The 17,003-nt window shown below is 37.3% G+C and overlaps 1 protein-coding gene across 3 annotated transcripts in view; it reads left to right on the forward strand.

Moving 5' to 3' along the window:
* The window catches only part of TDP1 (tyrosyl-DNA phosphodiesterase 1), a 42,044-nt gene extending 26,457 nt beyond the window's left edge, over positions 1 to 15,587 (forward strand). For 2 of the 3 annotated variants that reach the window (XM_084287364.1, XM_084287363.1), the window contains exons 15-16: positions 8,863 to 8,977; positions 15,211 to 15,587. In XM_084287364.1, the coding sequence (XP_084143490.1) occupies positions 8,863 to 8,977; positions 15,211 to 15,284 (189 nt within the window). In that variant the 3' untranslated portion in view covers positions 15,285 to 15,587. Of the gene's footprint in view, positions 1 to 1,726; positions 1,789 to 2,536; positions 2,636 to 8,862; positions 8,978 to 15,210 lie in introns of those variants that run through there. The other variant, XR_014618458.1, reaches the window with a different exon arrangement.
* Positions 15,588 to 17,003: the final 1,416 nt, after the last annotated feature.

Consider the following 17,003-nt stretch of genomic DNA (forward strand, 5'->3'; position numbering starts at 1 on the left):
TGAGTTTTTTCTCTAACTCAGTTTCATTAAAATCAATCTTTTTTTGTTGAAAATAAATGTATGTTTAGGGGCATTTAATAATCAGAAAGATAAATATTTTTGAAGCACTCAAATACTGTAATATTTCAGCAATCTGAAGTTAACAATTTACTTTATTTGCGAGTTAGTTTGACCTTTCTACTGTTAAACACCCAGAAGGTTGAAAAGTCATTTAAACCAAAATTATTAAAGCTTTTGTTTCTGCTTGCAGGCTAGTCGTAGCAGTTGGAACAAACGTTATTTAGCCATTTGTTAAGAGACTGAAAATTACTAAAAATAGAAGTGTATTTTTATTCTTATGTTGTATCAAAAAGACATTGGATTTAAGTTTGTCAAAGCAAAGTTTACTGATGATTAAAAACACATTGAATATTCATTAAGCATCTGCTCCAGCAGAAGCCTATGGGCCTGTTTACACAGAAAATTCAGTTCACTATAAATCCCATGTGAGCACTCTACTAGTAATGACAACTAGAAGAAGAACTGTTTAAATAAATATTCATGGGTGAGCAATTCATAACGAAGCCCAAGTTTTGTGGTCATTGGGAGGGGAGGAGAGAGAAGACATTAGGACTGCTTTCTCTCCGTTTGACAAACTACTTCCCTCTGTTTAGGAACTGGAGAGAATTCTGTTCAGTTGAGGGAAGGTTATATTGCTTTGAATTTTCTTTGAAGGCTTTTCATTAGTTTTGGTCATATTCTTTGTTCATATACACTCTAAATTTGTTTATAAAATGAATGCAGGAGAACACTGTAGAATGTTCAAGCACAAATACAGACTGGGCTGAGAATGGATTGAAAGCGGCTCCTTGGAGAAGGACCTGGGGGTGTTTGAGAAGCTCAACATGAGCCAGCAATGTGTGTTTGCAGCCCATAAAGCCAACTGTATTCTGGGCTGCATCCAAAGGAGTGTAGCCAGCAGCGTGAGGGAAGTGACTGTCCACCTCTGCTCTTGTGAGATCCCACCTGGAGCTCTGTGTTCAGCTCTGGGGCCCCCTGCACCAGAAGGACATGGACCTACTAGAATGAGCCCAGAGGAGGGCCACAAAGATGATCAAGGGGCTGGAGCACCTCTCCTGTGAAGGCAGGCTGAAAGTTGGGATTGTTGAGCCTGGAGAACAGAAAGCTCCAGGGAGACTTTACAAGCAGCCTTTCAGTACCTAAAGGGGGCTACAGGAAAGCTGGGGGGGGACTCTGTAGGGGAGTGCAGTGATAGGACAAGGAGTATAATGGTTTTAAACTAAAAGAGGGCAGGTTTAGATTAGATATTAGAAGGAAGCTTTTCATTCAGAGGGTGGTGAGGCACTGGCACAGGTTGCCCAGAGAAGCTGTGGATGCCCCATCCCTGGAGGTGTTCAAGGCCAGGTTGGTGGGGCTTTGGGCAACCTGGTCCAGTGGCAGTTACCGCTGCCAATGGCAGGGGTTTGGAATTAGATGATCTTTAAGGTCCCTTCCAAACCATTCTCTGATTTGATGTGTAAAAGTCCTTGATTTAAGATAATGGGTATTCTGTTTTGCATTTTGATCACCCTTTTGGTAAAGGCAACAAGATGTTCCCTTTCCCTCAGTTCCAATCACCACTGTGTTCAAAAGATCAAGTTTTCCTAAAAAAAAAAAAAAAATCAAGTTTTCCATTCTTTATTTTCAAATATTGCTCTGATTTTTTTTTTTTTTTTTTTGCTATTAGTTAATGCAGCAAGCAGTGTGGAGACTTCCTGCAGTACAGAAGAATCACTGCTGAAAGTTCAGGTTGGACCAACAAATAAGGGGTTGCAAAATGTTTGTCTTGTGATGTTTGTAGTAGCAAAAGGGAGGGAGAATTAATAATTGCACTGGAGCAATTAACAAACTAGTCTCATAGTATGCCTCTAAGGTTCTATCAGATTGATTAGATAAGCGGGATTTGTCCATTGTAAATCCATTCCAGTGCTCCTAATATCTGATTGTTGTGGCTTTCCCTTATAGCTTTAAGGCTGTAGTAGTTATGCTGCTTTATCCTTGGAACTTTGTCAACCTTACTTCCAAATTCTGTACTGAAGTTCTAGTTTTCATCTTGGGAGCATCCACCTTCTCTGCCCATAAGACAAATTGTCATGAAAAATGCAGCTACTGTGTTTCATTGTGGTTTTAAGTGGAAAATAAATGTTAAATTTAGTATAGACAGTGTCAAATTGTGAAATTTAGGGGCCAGTATTTTTAAAACTGAACTTTCACTTGTATACCATACATGGAAGTATAAACAAGTTGCTTTTTGGGGAGAGGGTAGGAGTGGGTAGGAATGAAGAGGGGTTGTTTAGGAACCTGCTAGCTTTCCAAGAGTGCTGAAACACAGATATCAGGAGGATGAGTCACTACCAACAAGTGAATGAGTACTGCTTGAAACAAATCTAACTGTAGGCATCAAGGATTTTGAATCCTTGGCTGATGGTTTTTTATTATTGCAGTGTGAATTTATCCTTAGGATGCATGCATAACACGAACTATTTTTGGTTTTCAGATATGAGATTAATGCATGCAAGATGTTTTTTGAGAATTCCCAGCTGACAGTTATAGCAGCAGAGTTCTGTGAAATGCTGGGACTGTCCAAGAACTGGAGGTAATACAGAGCTACGATAAGTAGTAAGATTACTATGCTAGCAGTGTCCACGCTAGTTTAAGGTTTTCTCAGGCATACCTGTACAAGTTGCTGCTGCTATGGTGATGTGCCATTCAGTAAGTGCATTTGTAATATTTCAGTAGACAGAGATGCTTTTGGCAATTGTTTTCCTTCCATGCAGCTTCAGGATTCAGTATTTCTAGAAGATGGTTCCAAATACCTCGAGATGAGAGCTAATGTAGTATCCGTAACTTGAGGTAACTTACTTCAAGGCTGTTTTCCAGCCAGGTGACGCTGGATTCTCTTAGAAGAGGATCTGACCCTTGTGATCCCCATCTGTCAAAAATCATTCACTTCAATGGTATCATTAACCTTTAGAGATAAGAATTACTGTCTGTTGGCCCCATTCTCTATTATCAAAGTTTTTGGAAGGCTTGTGGAAGTTTCATACCTACATTCAATAAAAGAGTAAGCCATCTCAAAACTCAGTGGCCAAAAGCAGATGCTTATGGAAACATACAATGGGTATGTATATGGTAATTTCTCTGAAAGTTTCCTGAGTTAGAGGCAATATAACATCTTCTGTTAAATGCCTCTAAGCTCCTGGCATTCACAGCATGCTGTAGCTGAGTTTAACACTGTCACAGGAAGCACAGTGTTTTGAAACGGGTTTCATTTGATGTCTTTCTCATCTTATACTGGAAGAGGCAATAAATGTGATCCCTATTCACTCTTTCCATGCCACTCCTTCTGTAGGCCGTTATATTTTTCTAGGATGAAGAGTCCTAAACCTGCTCAAGCAAATGAGAAAGCTGTTCATCCAAAATTGACAGAAATGTGTATACATGAGAAACATATGTCTAATATCATACTTCATTATAAATTCTGGTTTGATTTTATGTTGAGTAGTGTGGTTAAAATATATGCAATATAAAGGTGGTTCATGCAAGGAAATGCAATACTTCCTACAGACCTCTCAGCTTTCTTCTTAAATTGCAAAAGCAAACATGCTCCTGTACAGGTGGCTGTACTGAAATCTGTCAGCATTCATGAGATGGTTTCATGTTTGAGTTTCAGACCTCAGAATGTTATTTCATTGCAGCTGTCTTTCCTTTCCTTACTGGGAAACACTAGTGGAGACACCTTGATAACAAGGAGGTAGCTGTGGAATCAAATATCTATACTTGCTTTAATGCCCATTAAATCATCTGATACTCAAGTTGCTATGCCTAATTTGTTAATCTATTGTATGTATATGCCCTGCAGTTAACTATGCATTACAGATTTTCTTAGATAACTTAGTTTGTTGTGAAGACTTCTGTTGGTTCAGTATGGTTTTAACATACTACGTGTTAGAGTAGTCTGATTTAGATGAAGATAATGGAGAGAGAGAAATAGACTAACACATTTCTAGAAACTTTTTAAAGTTCATCATTAGAAATATGCAGAATAAAATGAGACAAAGTGATTTGAAACAACTAGAGCATTCCTACATCAAGAGACTCAGTACACTCTAGCTGTTGGAATGCCAATTTAACACTGCCAATTCCTGATAATTCTGTTTCTTCAGGCTGTTTCATGCAGTTTGGTTGTAGTTAGTGACACCGATTTTGATAGCTATGACTTGCATACCACACATTTAATATTTTTAACCCTAAAATAGCTGCTAGCTCTCCAACGTCTACTTTCTGTTTTCTGCTGAATACAAGCTTAGAAGTAGATTGCTTCTTCATTGCCATCTTTTGACTGCCAGCATTTTTGTGTTTTGTTTTTTTTTTGTCTCTTTTTCCAAACGCTTTCCAGCACTTATGCTTTGAGGTTGGGTATTGGCCTGGTCTACAAATCCAGACTTACAGAAATATGTTGAATGGTTGTTCTCAACACAGCTGCAGCTGTCATCATTTACAATTTAGTGTTTAGTGAAAAATCAGCTGATGCAGACATTAGATCATAAGCTTATATTGATTTTGAAAAGTAATGTTTATAGAGTCACAGGTCGTGTCTTCTATTGGAACTGCATTTCTCCTGCATTTCACTTTTTATCTCTGTTTCTTGCCTGATATCTTCATTGTCATTCACGTTCAAGGTTGCTCTTTCAGCTGCTGGGGATTTCTTTCCAAAGGTTGGAATAACTCAAATCTTTAACACACAAAATGTTGAAAGAAGCCCTTCACCTAATGGTATGGAGTTGTTCTGAGAAGCATGTTAAAATCCTCTAAGGATTGGAAAAGCAGAGTCTTCCACAGTGGTAGCTTCTGTGTCTGATAAGGTTGGAAGATAAACTGAGCTTAACTAGCCCAAAATGTTTGTGGAATACTTAAATCTTTTAAAAGGAATGCTGAAGAACGTGGTACTAGCAAGCGAGCTTCTGGAAATAAAACCTCAAAGAAAGAAATATCGTAATTGTGATTAAACTGAGAGGTTACCTGTTACTGCTACTTAGTGGTATCAGATACTATAATTACAGATAAAAGATCAGTACAGACATCTAACAGTAATACTTCAGATTCTGAAATGCCATATTGATGGCAAATATTGACCAACTGGTAAAGAATAAAATCGTTTCATAATTCTCTGCAGAGAGGATTATGAGCTCAATCTGGATTAGACAGTAGTCAATCATGTTTGTGTGTGAGCAGAACTGAACAGCTTTTGCTGAATTCAGACTGAACTAAAGCAACCTCAGTCATTGCTTGATTTAGACCAAGCTTAATTTGCAAAGTAATGTAGGAGTACCATTTCCCCTGTCAGTTTCTGGTTTCAAGTGAAGTACTATTCCGCATCGAATGAAATAAAATTCTTAATGCAATTTAGATTGTTTAAATATGTTCCATATAGAATTAAATATAAAATCTTGTTTTACCCATGTTGTATGTGGAATTCAGGATATTAAAACTTGGTACTTTATTCTCCATTTTCCCGTTCTTCCTCCCAGTGCCTATTTCATCAATGTATGATGTTAAGGTACTAGGAAAACCCACAGCAGTATCTGAAATTCTGTAACTACAAAAAAAAAAACAAAAACAAAAAACATGCTTTTGCAACTGAGAAATACATCTCTTAACACTTCAAAATTTATTGCTTTGAGCAGCAGTGTCAGAGAACAAAATATAGCTGTAGAGGAAACATTCTGGAAGAACAGGGTATGTCTGAGGGGAAAAACTTAGACGCAAGGCAGCGTATTTCTTCAGGCAAGGTCCTGCTGGTTGGTTTTTGGAAGCAGCAATGAGAGCTGTCAACATCCAGGAAATGTTCAAAACAGACAAAATGTGTGAGTAGTTTCAATTTCTGTGTGATCTTCTGTGTGAAGATAGACATACGAGAGTTGTTTTTGAAAGCATGTGAATCTCCTCAGAGAGCCTTGTTGAGGAATGTATTTTGTAACCTAGGCTTTTACTCCAGGATGTTTTTGAGGAAAACTTCTAGATCTCTTTTCTTAGAGAGAGATCATCCATTCAGAAGAGATATGGGTTAAATTCTGATAGAATGGTTTTGTGATGGAATCCAATGGGGGTGGGGGTTAGTATCAGAAAGATAATACTCAGAAGTGGGGAGAATATAGATGGTGACTGAGGAAGAGCAAGGAAGAGGAAAGTGAAGGTGTAGAACAAGAACAAAGCAAAGAGCTTGAAAAGAAACACGTAAGTAATAATAGAACAAAGAGTAGAAGAAATAGAAGAAATGAAGCAGAAGCAAAAACAGTGAGGGGGAGGGAGGCAACAAAAGAAATCTGGATAACAAAAGGAAATGAGATTACAAATGTACTACGAACACCATACGAACAACATATAGCATAGAACATATGCTATATGTTCTATGGTGTATTTTCTTTCATATTTTGTGAAAAACACCTAATACACTGAACTTCGGAGTGGAATAGATGTGGTATTGCTCTTCATATTTGAATTGGCTGAGATTACCAAGTGTGTATGTGGAGTCCAAGTAGCTGTTCCATCTGCTTTGATGGCAGTGATTATAAAAACTTAAAACTCATGGTGCCAGGCAATACTTGTCTAGCTTCAATGCTCTTGGTCAGACATGTCTCTCAAGTACACTGTAGAAAAAGGACCAACTCATGAAACACCAGAGACACTGTCTACTATTCCATATTTCTCTATTAGCTGTATGTGGAAAATGAGAGCTTACAGATAACTGGTTTCTGTGACTTGATTTCCTCATTTTAGTTTGCAATTAAAATGTCAACTTATGAATAGTTTATAAGGCTGCTCATCACCCACCTTCTCCACCAAATGAAACCTAACTACTGTGGGTTGTACAAAAATGCTGTCCCCCTACCACCTCATTTACACAACTCATGCACTTTACGACCTATAGCATCCCTTGTGTATTTCATATGCTCTACTACAGAAGATGGTAAACATGGTTATTTGCATTTTATATGAAATTTCTATCTATTCCTGAGTGACTGCAACATCATTGAAGGTAAAGCTGTACAACTTGATTGTTGCATTTTTTCTAAGTAGTTTTGAATTGTTTTATTATTCAGTCAATCCCTTACGATTTGTGAGCTTTTAAAAATTTACACATCTCTGTATTGGTATATTTTGAACATAGTACTTGTATGTAAAAGCTAATCTCTACAAGAGACTGGTTTTAAAGAAGACTTTATCAAAATTTCACTGACTTGAAAGGCATAAGAAAGAGAAGTTAAAACAGATTTTGGTTCGCATAGTCCTTTAGCATGGTCCTTGTTTCTTTCTCCTGTTCTTTCATTGAAAATGAAGTGTGTGTTTTGTTTTTTTTTGTTTTTTTTTTTTTTTGTTTTTGTTTTTTACCTAGTCCTTGAAGTAGTTCATAGCATTTCTTTGTAACTAGTGATTTCCAGTTGCTTTGGGTCACAAGGCAAAATAAGCATCTAAGGGAATTTCTTTGAATGACTTGCAAGGACTGCTGTGGTGTGGCTTGACATTGTCTTTGGTAGCTCTCCCTTTTGTCTATTATGCTTCTAGAGTATCAAAGGAAAGGGGAAAGGCTGCTTTGTTTCCCTTGCTTTCTGTGGTCATATGAATATTGTTTTCTGACTTACAATGATAACTTTAGCTAAAATAAAACTTTATATTGTAAAAAAGTAAAAACATAGGCAGGGCTATCAATTCAGTCATTTATACTTGAATAAAATAGAATTACTTAGTCATAATTAAGAATTTTGCTTGTACTTTAACAATCTTAGTCTAGTAAAACTTGAACAAATGGGTCCTGTGGCTCAAGAGTATAAGTTGATATTCAGACTTTCATGGGGGGAAAAATACACTTGTTTAGGAATGAATTTGAAATGATTTTTAAAAAGCTTTGTAGCCTTTAAACTTCTGGTCTGTTCTACTTAAATTGTACTTGATTGGCAATATACTAATAGAATCTCAACATTAGAGATTGCTTTTAATTCATTACAACTGATGAATGGGTTCCCATTCCTGTTAAAAAGTGGCTAAGAGATATAATCTGCCAAAGTTACTTGAATTGCTTTAAATCCATTTGTCCTTGTACCATGTTTCATTGTAGCATGTTCTTTTGCAGTTCTTAATGTGTAATCTGACTTTGAAATCTGCTGTCAAACCCTAATAGCATGAAATCTTTGTGCAAGCAGTTTTAAATCTACACTAAGTCTTTTTGCTGCTCGTGAATGGTGTTATACAACCTAACTGAAAAGCATGAAGTTTGAAGACTTTTCTCTATCTCAGGTTGAATCTTAATTTGGTTAGCAAAACACATCAAGCATCTAACCAATAGGTTAGTGATGAAACTAAACAGTAAAGAGAATTTTTAAAGCTCTTCCCTTTAGTTAAATATTAAAGACCAAATGCATAACAATCTTTGATTAAAATTCAATTCTAGTGTCCATAAGCATGTTTGTGAAAGCAGCAACATTTTGTATTAGGATATGTTGCCCCTATGGTACTAGGAAAGACCTTATGCAGTTTAGGGGATGGAACTGCTCACACAAGCAAGATCACAAGCCTGAAACAAATTGGTAGGGATGTATGGGACTGAGAAGGTAGATTATATCCACCACCGAGTTCTTAGGACAAAGTGCTTTAGTAAGCATCTCATCTCAGTAATGGAAGCACAAAACTTTTTGTTCATTGAAATATTGTTATTGGGAAAGACAAACCTAATTAACAATAGATTCTCCCCCCCCCCCCCCCCCCCCCAAAAAAAAAAAAAAAAAAAAGCATGCCTCTTTTCTGTGTGTTTACCTTCCTTCATAGGGTTTGGAAAAAGGTTACTTCCGTGTGAGAGGGAAAACACTTTCAGAAGGTAATGATTCAGCAACGTCTTTTCCTGTACCTTTTGACCTGCCACCAGAACGGTATGGAAGCAAAGGTAAGATGTGACTTCAGAAGAAAAGTAGGTGTATTATATAGAGTCAAACTAATCTGAGTAACTCTTAAGTCACTTCAATTTATGTTATATTCCAGAGCTTTATTTTAACATTGTTGTGGTTTGACTGTATATTTAAAACGTTATCACTCCCACATTCTGGCTAAAACTTTGAAGAAAGCAGGTAGAAAGCAGTTTACATGCTTTTGGTTCCAAATTTTCTTTATTGTTATTTAGGTTTTGGATGGATTGATCTTGTCTTTTTTCATGCTAGTAGCAGTAGTCATACCTGCATTAACTAGTTCAGTGGCTGGTCTTGTCTCTTTTTGTTTTACCTTCAATAGGACTTTAGATCTGCTCTCGTAAGACTTGCAGGAATGTGATGCATGTTATTCTTATAATTTGCAAAGATAGCTTATCTGCTTTAAGAGCTTCCTGCATTCTTTTATTAAGAAAAGAATTAAGCTAAAAGTATTAAGTGGTATTCTAGCTTTCCCGGAGAGAGAGGGGAAGGCTCAATGTAGAAATGATAATCTATTTAATACTGCTTTTTATCTAGTATAAAACACTGTATGTTTAAGTACTAACAACGTTTTGTTGGGGGGAGATAATATGGGGTTGTGCCTGAGTTACTTGCTAATAAAGGGGAAGAATGTACTGCATGTTATCACTGTTAGTGACCCAGCTTTCAGCTCTTTCTGAGAATGGAAGTGGTCAGATTATCTGCTGATGTTCCATTAAGTGCTGTGAACACGTACACTTGTGGGTTATTTCTTATGTAGTGCTAAGGACGTGATACACTGATATCTGGTTGGTACCTAATGCTTAAACTGATGTATTTTGAAAGTTTTTTCTAAAACTTCATACTTAAATTAAATTAAGTATGAAGTTTTATTTCTTGAAAACTTTAAAACAAAGATTAAAATTAGAATCCATCTGTGTATACTCAAATGTTACATTTACTATTTTCTTCCTACAAAAAATATAGTTGTATACTATATATATTAATTCCTGCATTTGACTGTGCCAGTGATTTTTTCATGTATACTTTGTCTAAACAGTTTTTCTAAAAATCCTTTTTCACTTTTTGCATGGAAAACTTCAGTTCTGTGGAGAACTTATTTTTCTTTAGTTCAGCTTTTGGGTCTCAGCCGCCTTCTGTGAAATGAATACGTGTCAGAACTTAAGTTCTATAGGCTTTGGCAGTAGACACAGTCAGCTGCCCATGCCTTCTCACATCTTTTCCCTGAACATTTTCCACCAAGAGGCAGAAGAATTGAAACAGATATTTAAAGAACATCCATGTTATGGGATGGACTCGTAAAATAATCTCTCTGTAACAACACAGTTATCAACTCTCAGGGTCTCTAGACAGTAGTATAAATTTATTTTAATGAAGTCTTGAGAAGCAGAAATGCAAGTAATTATCATTCCTTTAAAGAAACTGTTTTGACTGATCCCTATAATTGAAGGAGAAAAGGCTCCAGGGGTTTTTCCATGAACTCAGATTCTCTGAACATGGGAAAGCAAATTATAGATCACTTTCATATAATCAGAAAACTTGTATTAGCAGCAGGAAGGAAGAGAAGCAAGTAGACTAGTGAACAGATGGTCAGGAGCAGGGCCATACATGCAATCTAAAGCTCAAAGTAGAAGATATGTATACCAAAATACACTTTTCTTGTGCTCATACAAATTCCAATCTTTGATCAGACATGAATCATGTTACAGAATTACATTATATAATAGCGAAAGAAAAGCAATTCCTTAGTCTGTGGAAATCTATTTGCAAAGATTCTTCTTTGTCATTGTCATAGTAGCTTGGTCATATTAATTGGGGTTTCAGATGGGATTTGGCTTCCAGTGTGAGAATTAAGTTGTGACTGGGTTACAAGACAGGAATTTAGCGTTTTAACTGTTCAAACCCTCTGGGTGGGGGGGGGACACACTACAAAATAGGGGAGTTTCTGATAAACAAGTTTTCCCATTGAGTTTTCTTTTCAGTGTATTTAAATCAAGGAAACATACTAGCTGTTCAGCTGACAAACAGTACACAGAAAATTGTATGTATACAAGATGGGTTCCAGTATTACATTTCTTTTGGTTATTTTGCTTTTTTGTTGAGGTCTTCTGATTCTAGTAATTTCTGAAAATGTATTAATGTATTTCATTTTTTCCAGAAGAAATCAAATTTATCCTTGTTAACTGTGGGCTAAAGGTGTCAAATCTCGTACTCTGAGAAGGTGGAAGAATGGTAGGCAAATGAGATTGAAATTGGATTTAGTGCAAGTTAAAGCATTGTGGAAAAATGAACAGTCTACTTAACCATTCGTTAGTTCCCCTAGCTAAAGTTTGTAACCTCTGACAGTTGTGATTTCATTTTATTAAGAATGCACAAAAATGCATGTCATATCTCACATGAACAGGTTTCTCCTTTGTGGCAGGCCCTTTTCACTTCTTGATTTTTTTTCTATTGCCACGCTGTGGAAGAAGAAATTGTCCTTTTCCTTGTAATTCCAGATAGACAGTGTGTGTTACTCTGCCCAACTTTCAATAAGTGGGAATTAGGAGTATGGTGGAATTACATTTAGTGGATATTTGTAATGATTTCAGGAAATGAGTAACACCATCTTTTTTTGTTTCACACAAGTTGTTCAGTATTGGGTAAAAATAAATTTCACAGCATATTTGCCTGCAGTCTGGTGCTTTTAGTTATTTATGACTAGAAAAATATTTAAAGAGTAGGGCAACTTTTAATTTATCCTGTCTAGTGACAGTGCCTAAAAGAGGAGATCAATGTCTTGTCCAGGTAAGCTTAAAGTAATTATTACTCTGAGCTCCTGTACAAGGACCTGCTATATTATTAGAAATGCAGATGTCCTGGGAGAATGTCACTTTATTTAGACTCTGTTCTCCCAACTTTTATTTCATTCTTAGAATTCTGTTTTCTCTACTAAGTAATTAAAATATCTGGGAAGGAAATTAAGAAAGAAGACTTTTGGGGAAGTCATTCCTATTCTTCAGTAACATCTATTTTTCATATTAATACTGCATAGCTACATGACCTGTGTACTTTCTAGAGTTTGCAAGAACTTGACTTGGAGCATCCTTTCAATTTTTTAGAGAACTTTAAGTCCTCTCAGTATGCTTAATACTGTACAATGTTCCTTCTGAGGAGATGACATGATAGTCCTGTTTCTAGTGTTATTAATAGATTAAATAGACAGTATTTCACTTACTAGATTAAATGCTAGCAGCAGTGGTAAATACAAATCTGAGTATGTCTAGAAGTTTAATTTTTCAATTTGTGAAGTAGTGAGTACACATTATCATTGTAGTTTGTATATCGGGGTAGTCTTCTTGGGAGAAGTTGGAACTCATCTCAGGCAGTGTTGTCATCCATTTCTTCCCTGAGTGTAACCAAAAGCATTATTGGTTGGTGAACATCCCATATGTGCTTGCAGCTTTCTTCAGACAGGCCACTTACTCAGATGGCCTTTCAGAGTCCACATATAACACTTGGTAACATGGCAAAGCCTGTTTGTTGTGTTTTTTTTTTTTTTTTTTTTTTTTTTGTCAAGCTCTTCTTAATGGTAATGAAGAAATGAACACTTTGTATGAGAGGAATTTGAGTTAGCCGATGTTTAGTTTTACCACTTCAGTGTATTGTCGTAATAGGGTTAGAGTCTTGAAGACCAGAATGGGCCACTACATTCTCTGGTCTGATCTATCTCGTGTTGCTAGCCAATATATTTGAACTCAAAGCTTGTGTTTGGCTGAGAGAGATTTTCCAGAATATGCCTCAGGTCTTTAATTGAGAGCATCATGAGATGGCATATTCATCATGGTTCATATTTTGCTTCAGTAGTCAGTCAACCCAAGAGTCTAAAATAAGCACTTCAGTTTTATTCTTTTTCAGAGTAGATGTGTGATTCCCAGTCTAGTTGTTGCACTTGCATGGGATTTATCCATCTTGTGCAGACTGCAAGGTTTGTAGCTGAAGTCTGAAGAAATTTAACAATATGTCATCCTAACAAATCAGAGTTAGCTGCACATAGAGCCTTTACTTGGGCATCTTTCCTTTAGACTATTTCTCCCCAGCTGCTTTAAAATGCCAGCACAAACCAGAAGAAATGGAGTTGCAGGGAAAAGCTATCAGTTTTGCCATGTATGATATACGTAGCTTGCATCTTTTCTGTTGCTGCAGAGAATAACATGCATGTTTAACATCTGGCAGTTTGAAAATAGAGTAGGAATAATCTTACTCTTTGAAGTGATGAAGGACCTCATTAATTTTTAGCAGATAACATTTGTTACATGTAACTTGCACATTATTAACTCTTTGCAAATTGCTGTTTTGAACAATGGCAGCTGTTCACCTCCAGTTGTCAGCTGAACAGCAGAAGCCTATTTGTGGGCAGCAGATGTATCTTCAGGGCAAAACAGAATTAAGAAGAAAAATAATCATCTGAAAGATGATAGAACTACTTCATATCTTTAAAGATAAAACTATATAGTTTATAAACTATATACGATGATCTGTTAGTCAGTGACAGGAATTCACATTGGGCTTTTTCAGGCTGTCACAGCAGAAAAGGCTACGATAAAGCTGGATATGTTGATGGTACTAGGATTTTATTTTTAAATATATAGGCAAGGTATATAATTTAATAGTTCCTTGGAAGTAAAACAGATAATGATTCAGTCTCATATTTGGGAAATGAGCCAACAACAGCTAATCTCAGCTAGGCATATTTATAGATTAAATTTCTTTCTGCTTTGCTGATAACATTCAGACTTTTTTCCCCTCTTGAATCTTTTTGATGAGTACTGCTATTTTGCTGGATAAAATTTTCTTCTCATCAAGCTCCTTTGTCTCATCTGACTTGAAATATTCCTATTATTTCTATTTGTGGCTGGACCCAAAGAGTCGTGGAGAGTTCATCCAGTTGGATGCTGGTCACAAGTGGAGTGCCCCAGGGCTCAGTACTGGGCCCAGTCCTCTTTAGTATCTTTATCAGTCATAAGGACAAGGGGATAGAGTGCACCCTCAGTAAGTTTGCAGATGACACCAAGTTGTGTTGGTCTGCTTGAGGTTAGGAGAGCTCTACAGAGGGATCTGGATAGACTGGACCAATGGGCTGAGACACACTGCATTAGGTTCTGCAGGCCAAGGTCCTGCGCTTGGGGCACAAGAACTTCATGCAATGCTACAGGCTGGGGGAAGAGTGGCTGGAAAGCTGCCTGTCAAAAAAGGCCTGGGTGTGTTGGTCAATAGCCATCTACATATGAGCCAGCAGTGTGCTCAGGTGGATGAGAAGGCCGATAGCATCCTGGTTGCATCAGGAATAGCATAGCCAGCAGGCGCAGGGAGGTGATTGTCCCCCTGTACTCAGCTCTGGTGATGCCACACCTTGAGTACTGGGTTCAGTTCTGGGCCCCTCACTACAGAAAGGACATTGAGGTGCTGGAGTGTGCCCAGGGAAGGGCAATGAAGCTGGTGAAGGGTCTAGAGAGCAAGTCTTCTGAACGGTTGAAGGAACTGGGGTTATTTAGTCTGGAGAAAAGGATGCTCTTGATTTAGAATGCTTGGGGATTGATTCTTACATCACCTCTATTTCACTGCATAGAGAAATTCCTTGCACCCAAATCATGTTGCACAAAGGGATATGGCTCTAGTTTTTAGCATGGGCAAAGCAGAAGCCTTGGATCATGCTTGTGGATGTCTTGATACAACTTGACTGCTAGCTGTATTCAGTTTACCTTCCTTTTTCAGGAAATTTTCTCTTAAAGTCCTAGTGTTAGGAAGCTGGTGCCAAAGGTTTGTAAGAGCAGCAGTACAGCACTGGGACACTAATCAAAATAGCCATTTCGTTGTGCCCAAGTAGGAGGCAATGTAGCTCAATTTGGTGTGTACCAGGTAAAGTCAGCAGGTACAAATTCATAGCGGCTGTGAGGAAATATTACTGATATTGAAGGGAAAGATGTTTTAACCTGCAGTATACATAGGTTGGTCTGACAACTATACTACCATCTTCTCTGATTCATGGCTGACCATGGCCTCTGTTTTGTTTATCAGGATTTGTACTAACATTCATTATGCATAGGATCGATCGTGTGATAACCAGTGCAAGCTTTGACCTCTCTTCTTCCTCCAAAGGCAAGGGAAGAGGAAGATCAGACTTCTACGTTTAATAACTGAGCTTTCCTGAGCTTGTTTTTGTTTTGGTTTACAGATCAACCATGGATTTGGAATATTCCTTACACTGATGCCCCTGATACACATGGAAACATGTGGGTTCCATCGTGAACATTACTGGTGTTCTGTGATGTTTCACTTACTGACACTGAGCCTGCTACGCTAGATGCAAGACTGCTTATTTGTGTTTTTAAGCTATGATGTCTGCTGTAATGGTTAAGTTCTAGTTGAAAGGTAATTGTTGATACTGGGGAGAGTCTTAGAGAATCTGTAACTATGATACTACAAATGAACTCGTAACATTGCATTTTTTAAATACCTTTTTATATGTTTTTTCATTACTGCTGTTTTCAGTACGTTTTTCAAGATTTAAAACAAGAGTAAGACTGGAGATCTTCTCTGCAGTTTTTAGCTGTAATGGATTTGAATTGTGTTGTTTTGGGAGACTGTCAGTTGGTCCCAGTAGCTCTAATAAAAGCTATTGTATGTAAAACTTAAGTGAAAATAAAGTTAATCTTGTTTATATATCTTTGGTTCCATCTTCTAAGTGTGTACATCGCAAATTGGATTGAACATTTCCTTTGGTAACTTGCTTCTAACGCAAGCTTTATTTGCTGTTTTTGGCTTCTGGCAGTACATCACATCAGTTATTTCCTAAGCCCCCTTTTTTACCTCCACTTGCAGGCACTCAAGTACTGCCAAAAACACTAAATTAGGTAGGTGGGGGTGCTGAAAAGTAGTCCTAAATATTCTATAGGATGTATAAACAATAGCTCTGGTAATCCAAAAATCTTGTTGTATAGTGCAGTATTCCACTCACAATTCCTTCTGGATCCCAAATCTGACTGGGTAGCAGTTCCAGTACTGCTGCTTTCATTTTTGAAGTGTCATTCCCCATGATGGCTGGGACTACTACACTGGGAAGCGTGACTTCCCCATGCTTCCTAGTGTATATCCTTGTTTCTTTCAGAAGTTGCCATGAAAAAGGTGTCTTTAGGTTGACATGGCATCTGACTAGCAAGAAGTCTTCCTTCCTATGGTGTCCTTCCTACCAATCCATAAAGAAACACTCTAAAGCACTGCTTCTTTGCCATCTGTCTTAGCCTTTCACTATTGGTGTACCCTCTCTAGTTAACTTCAGTTTCTTGCCTGCAGTTACAGTTTACAAATCAAAAAGGTTATTTTGAAGTTTTTGTTCAGGAAACCATTGTACAGTCTCTTATGCAAAAGGCAAATAGATAACCTTGGCTATGGCACAGAGGAATTTTACACTCACTTTACACAGCATATACCATGAACTTAAGTATTCAGGCTGCTCGTTTCTTTTATGGTGTTGGCAATTTACAGGCCCGTTGATCGTAGTTTTTTCCAGTTCTGAGAACTTTGCACATAATGTACACTGCATATGCATCAGTGCTACAGGGATGTCTGCGGAACAGATTGGAAGATGGCTGTCTGGGCTTCCTGATTTCCATTTTTCCTTGATTCTATGTGCAGAATCTTTACTATTTATACTACTTGCAGTAAGTTTGATTTTTATCCTTGATGTGGTTGAAAATAAGTGGATCAGGGAAAGTAACTTGTAAATGGAGCAATATGTTCTGAAATCTGAGAACTTCCTAGTCTTTCTATTAATTTTTAAGAGTATGATTACGTTTTAATTATTTCCATTCTGTGAGAATTAAGGAAGCTCTGAGTGGAAAAGTCCTATATGAAGACTTCTGGAATGTAGGCTGAAAATTAATACATGTTATCCATTCACAATAGATAACCATTGCAATTTACTAATGCTGCTACATCTATGGCTATTTCTGTTTTTGACATAGAGTG

This window comes from Netta rufina (genome assembly GCF_964035555.1).
Source record: "Netta rufina genome assembly, chromosome: 5".
Classification (NCBI taxonomy): Eukaryota; Metazoa; Chordata; class Aves; order Anseriformes; family Anatidae; genus Netta; species Netta rufina.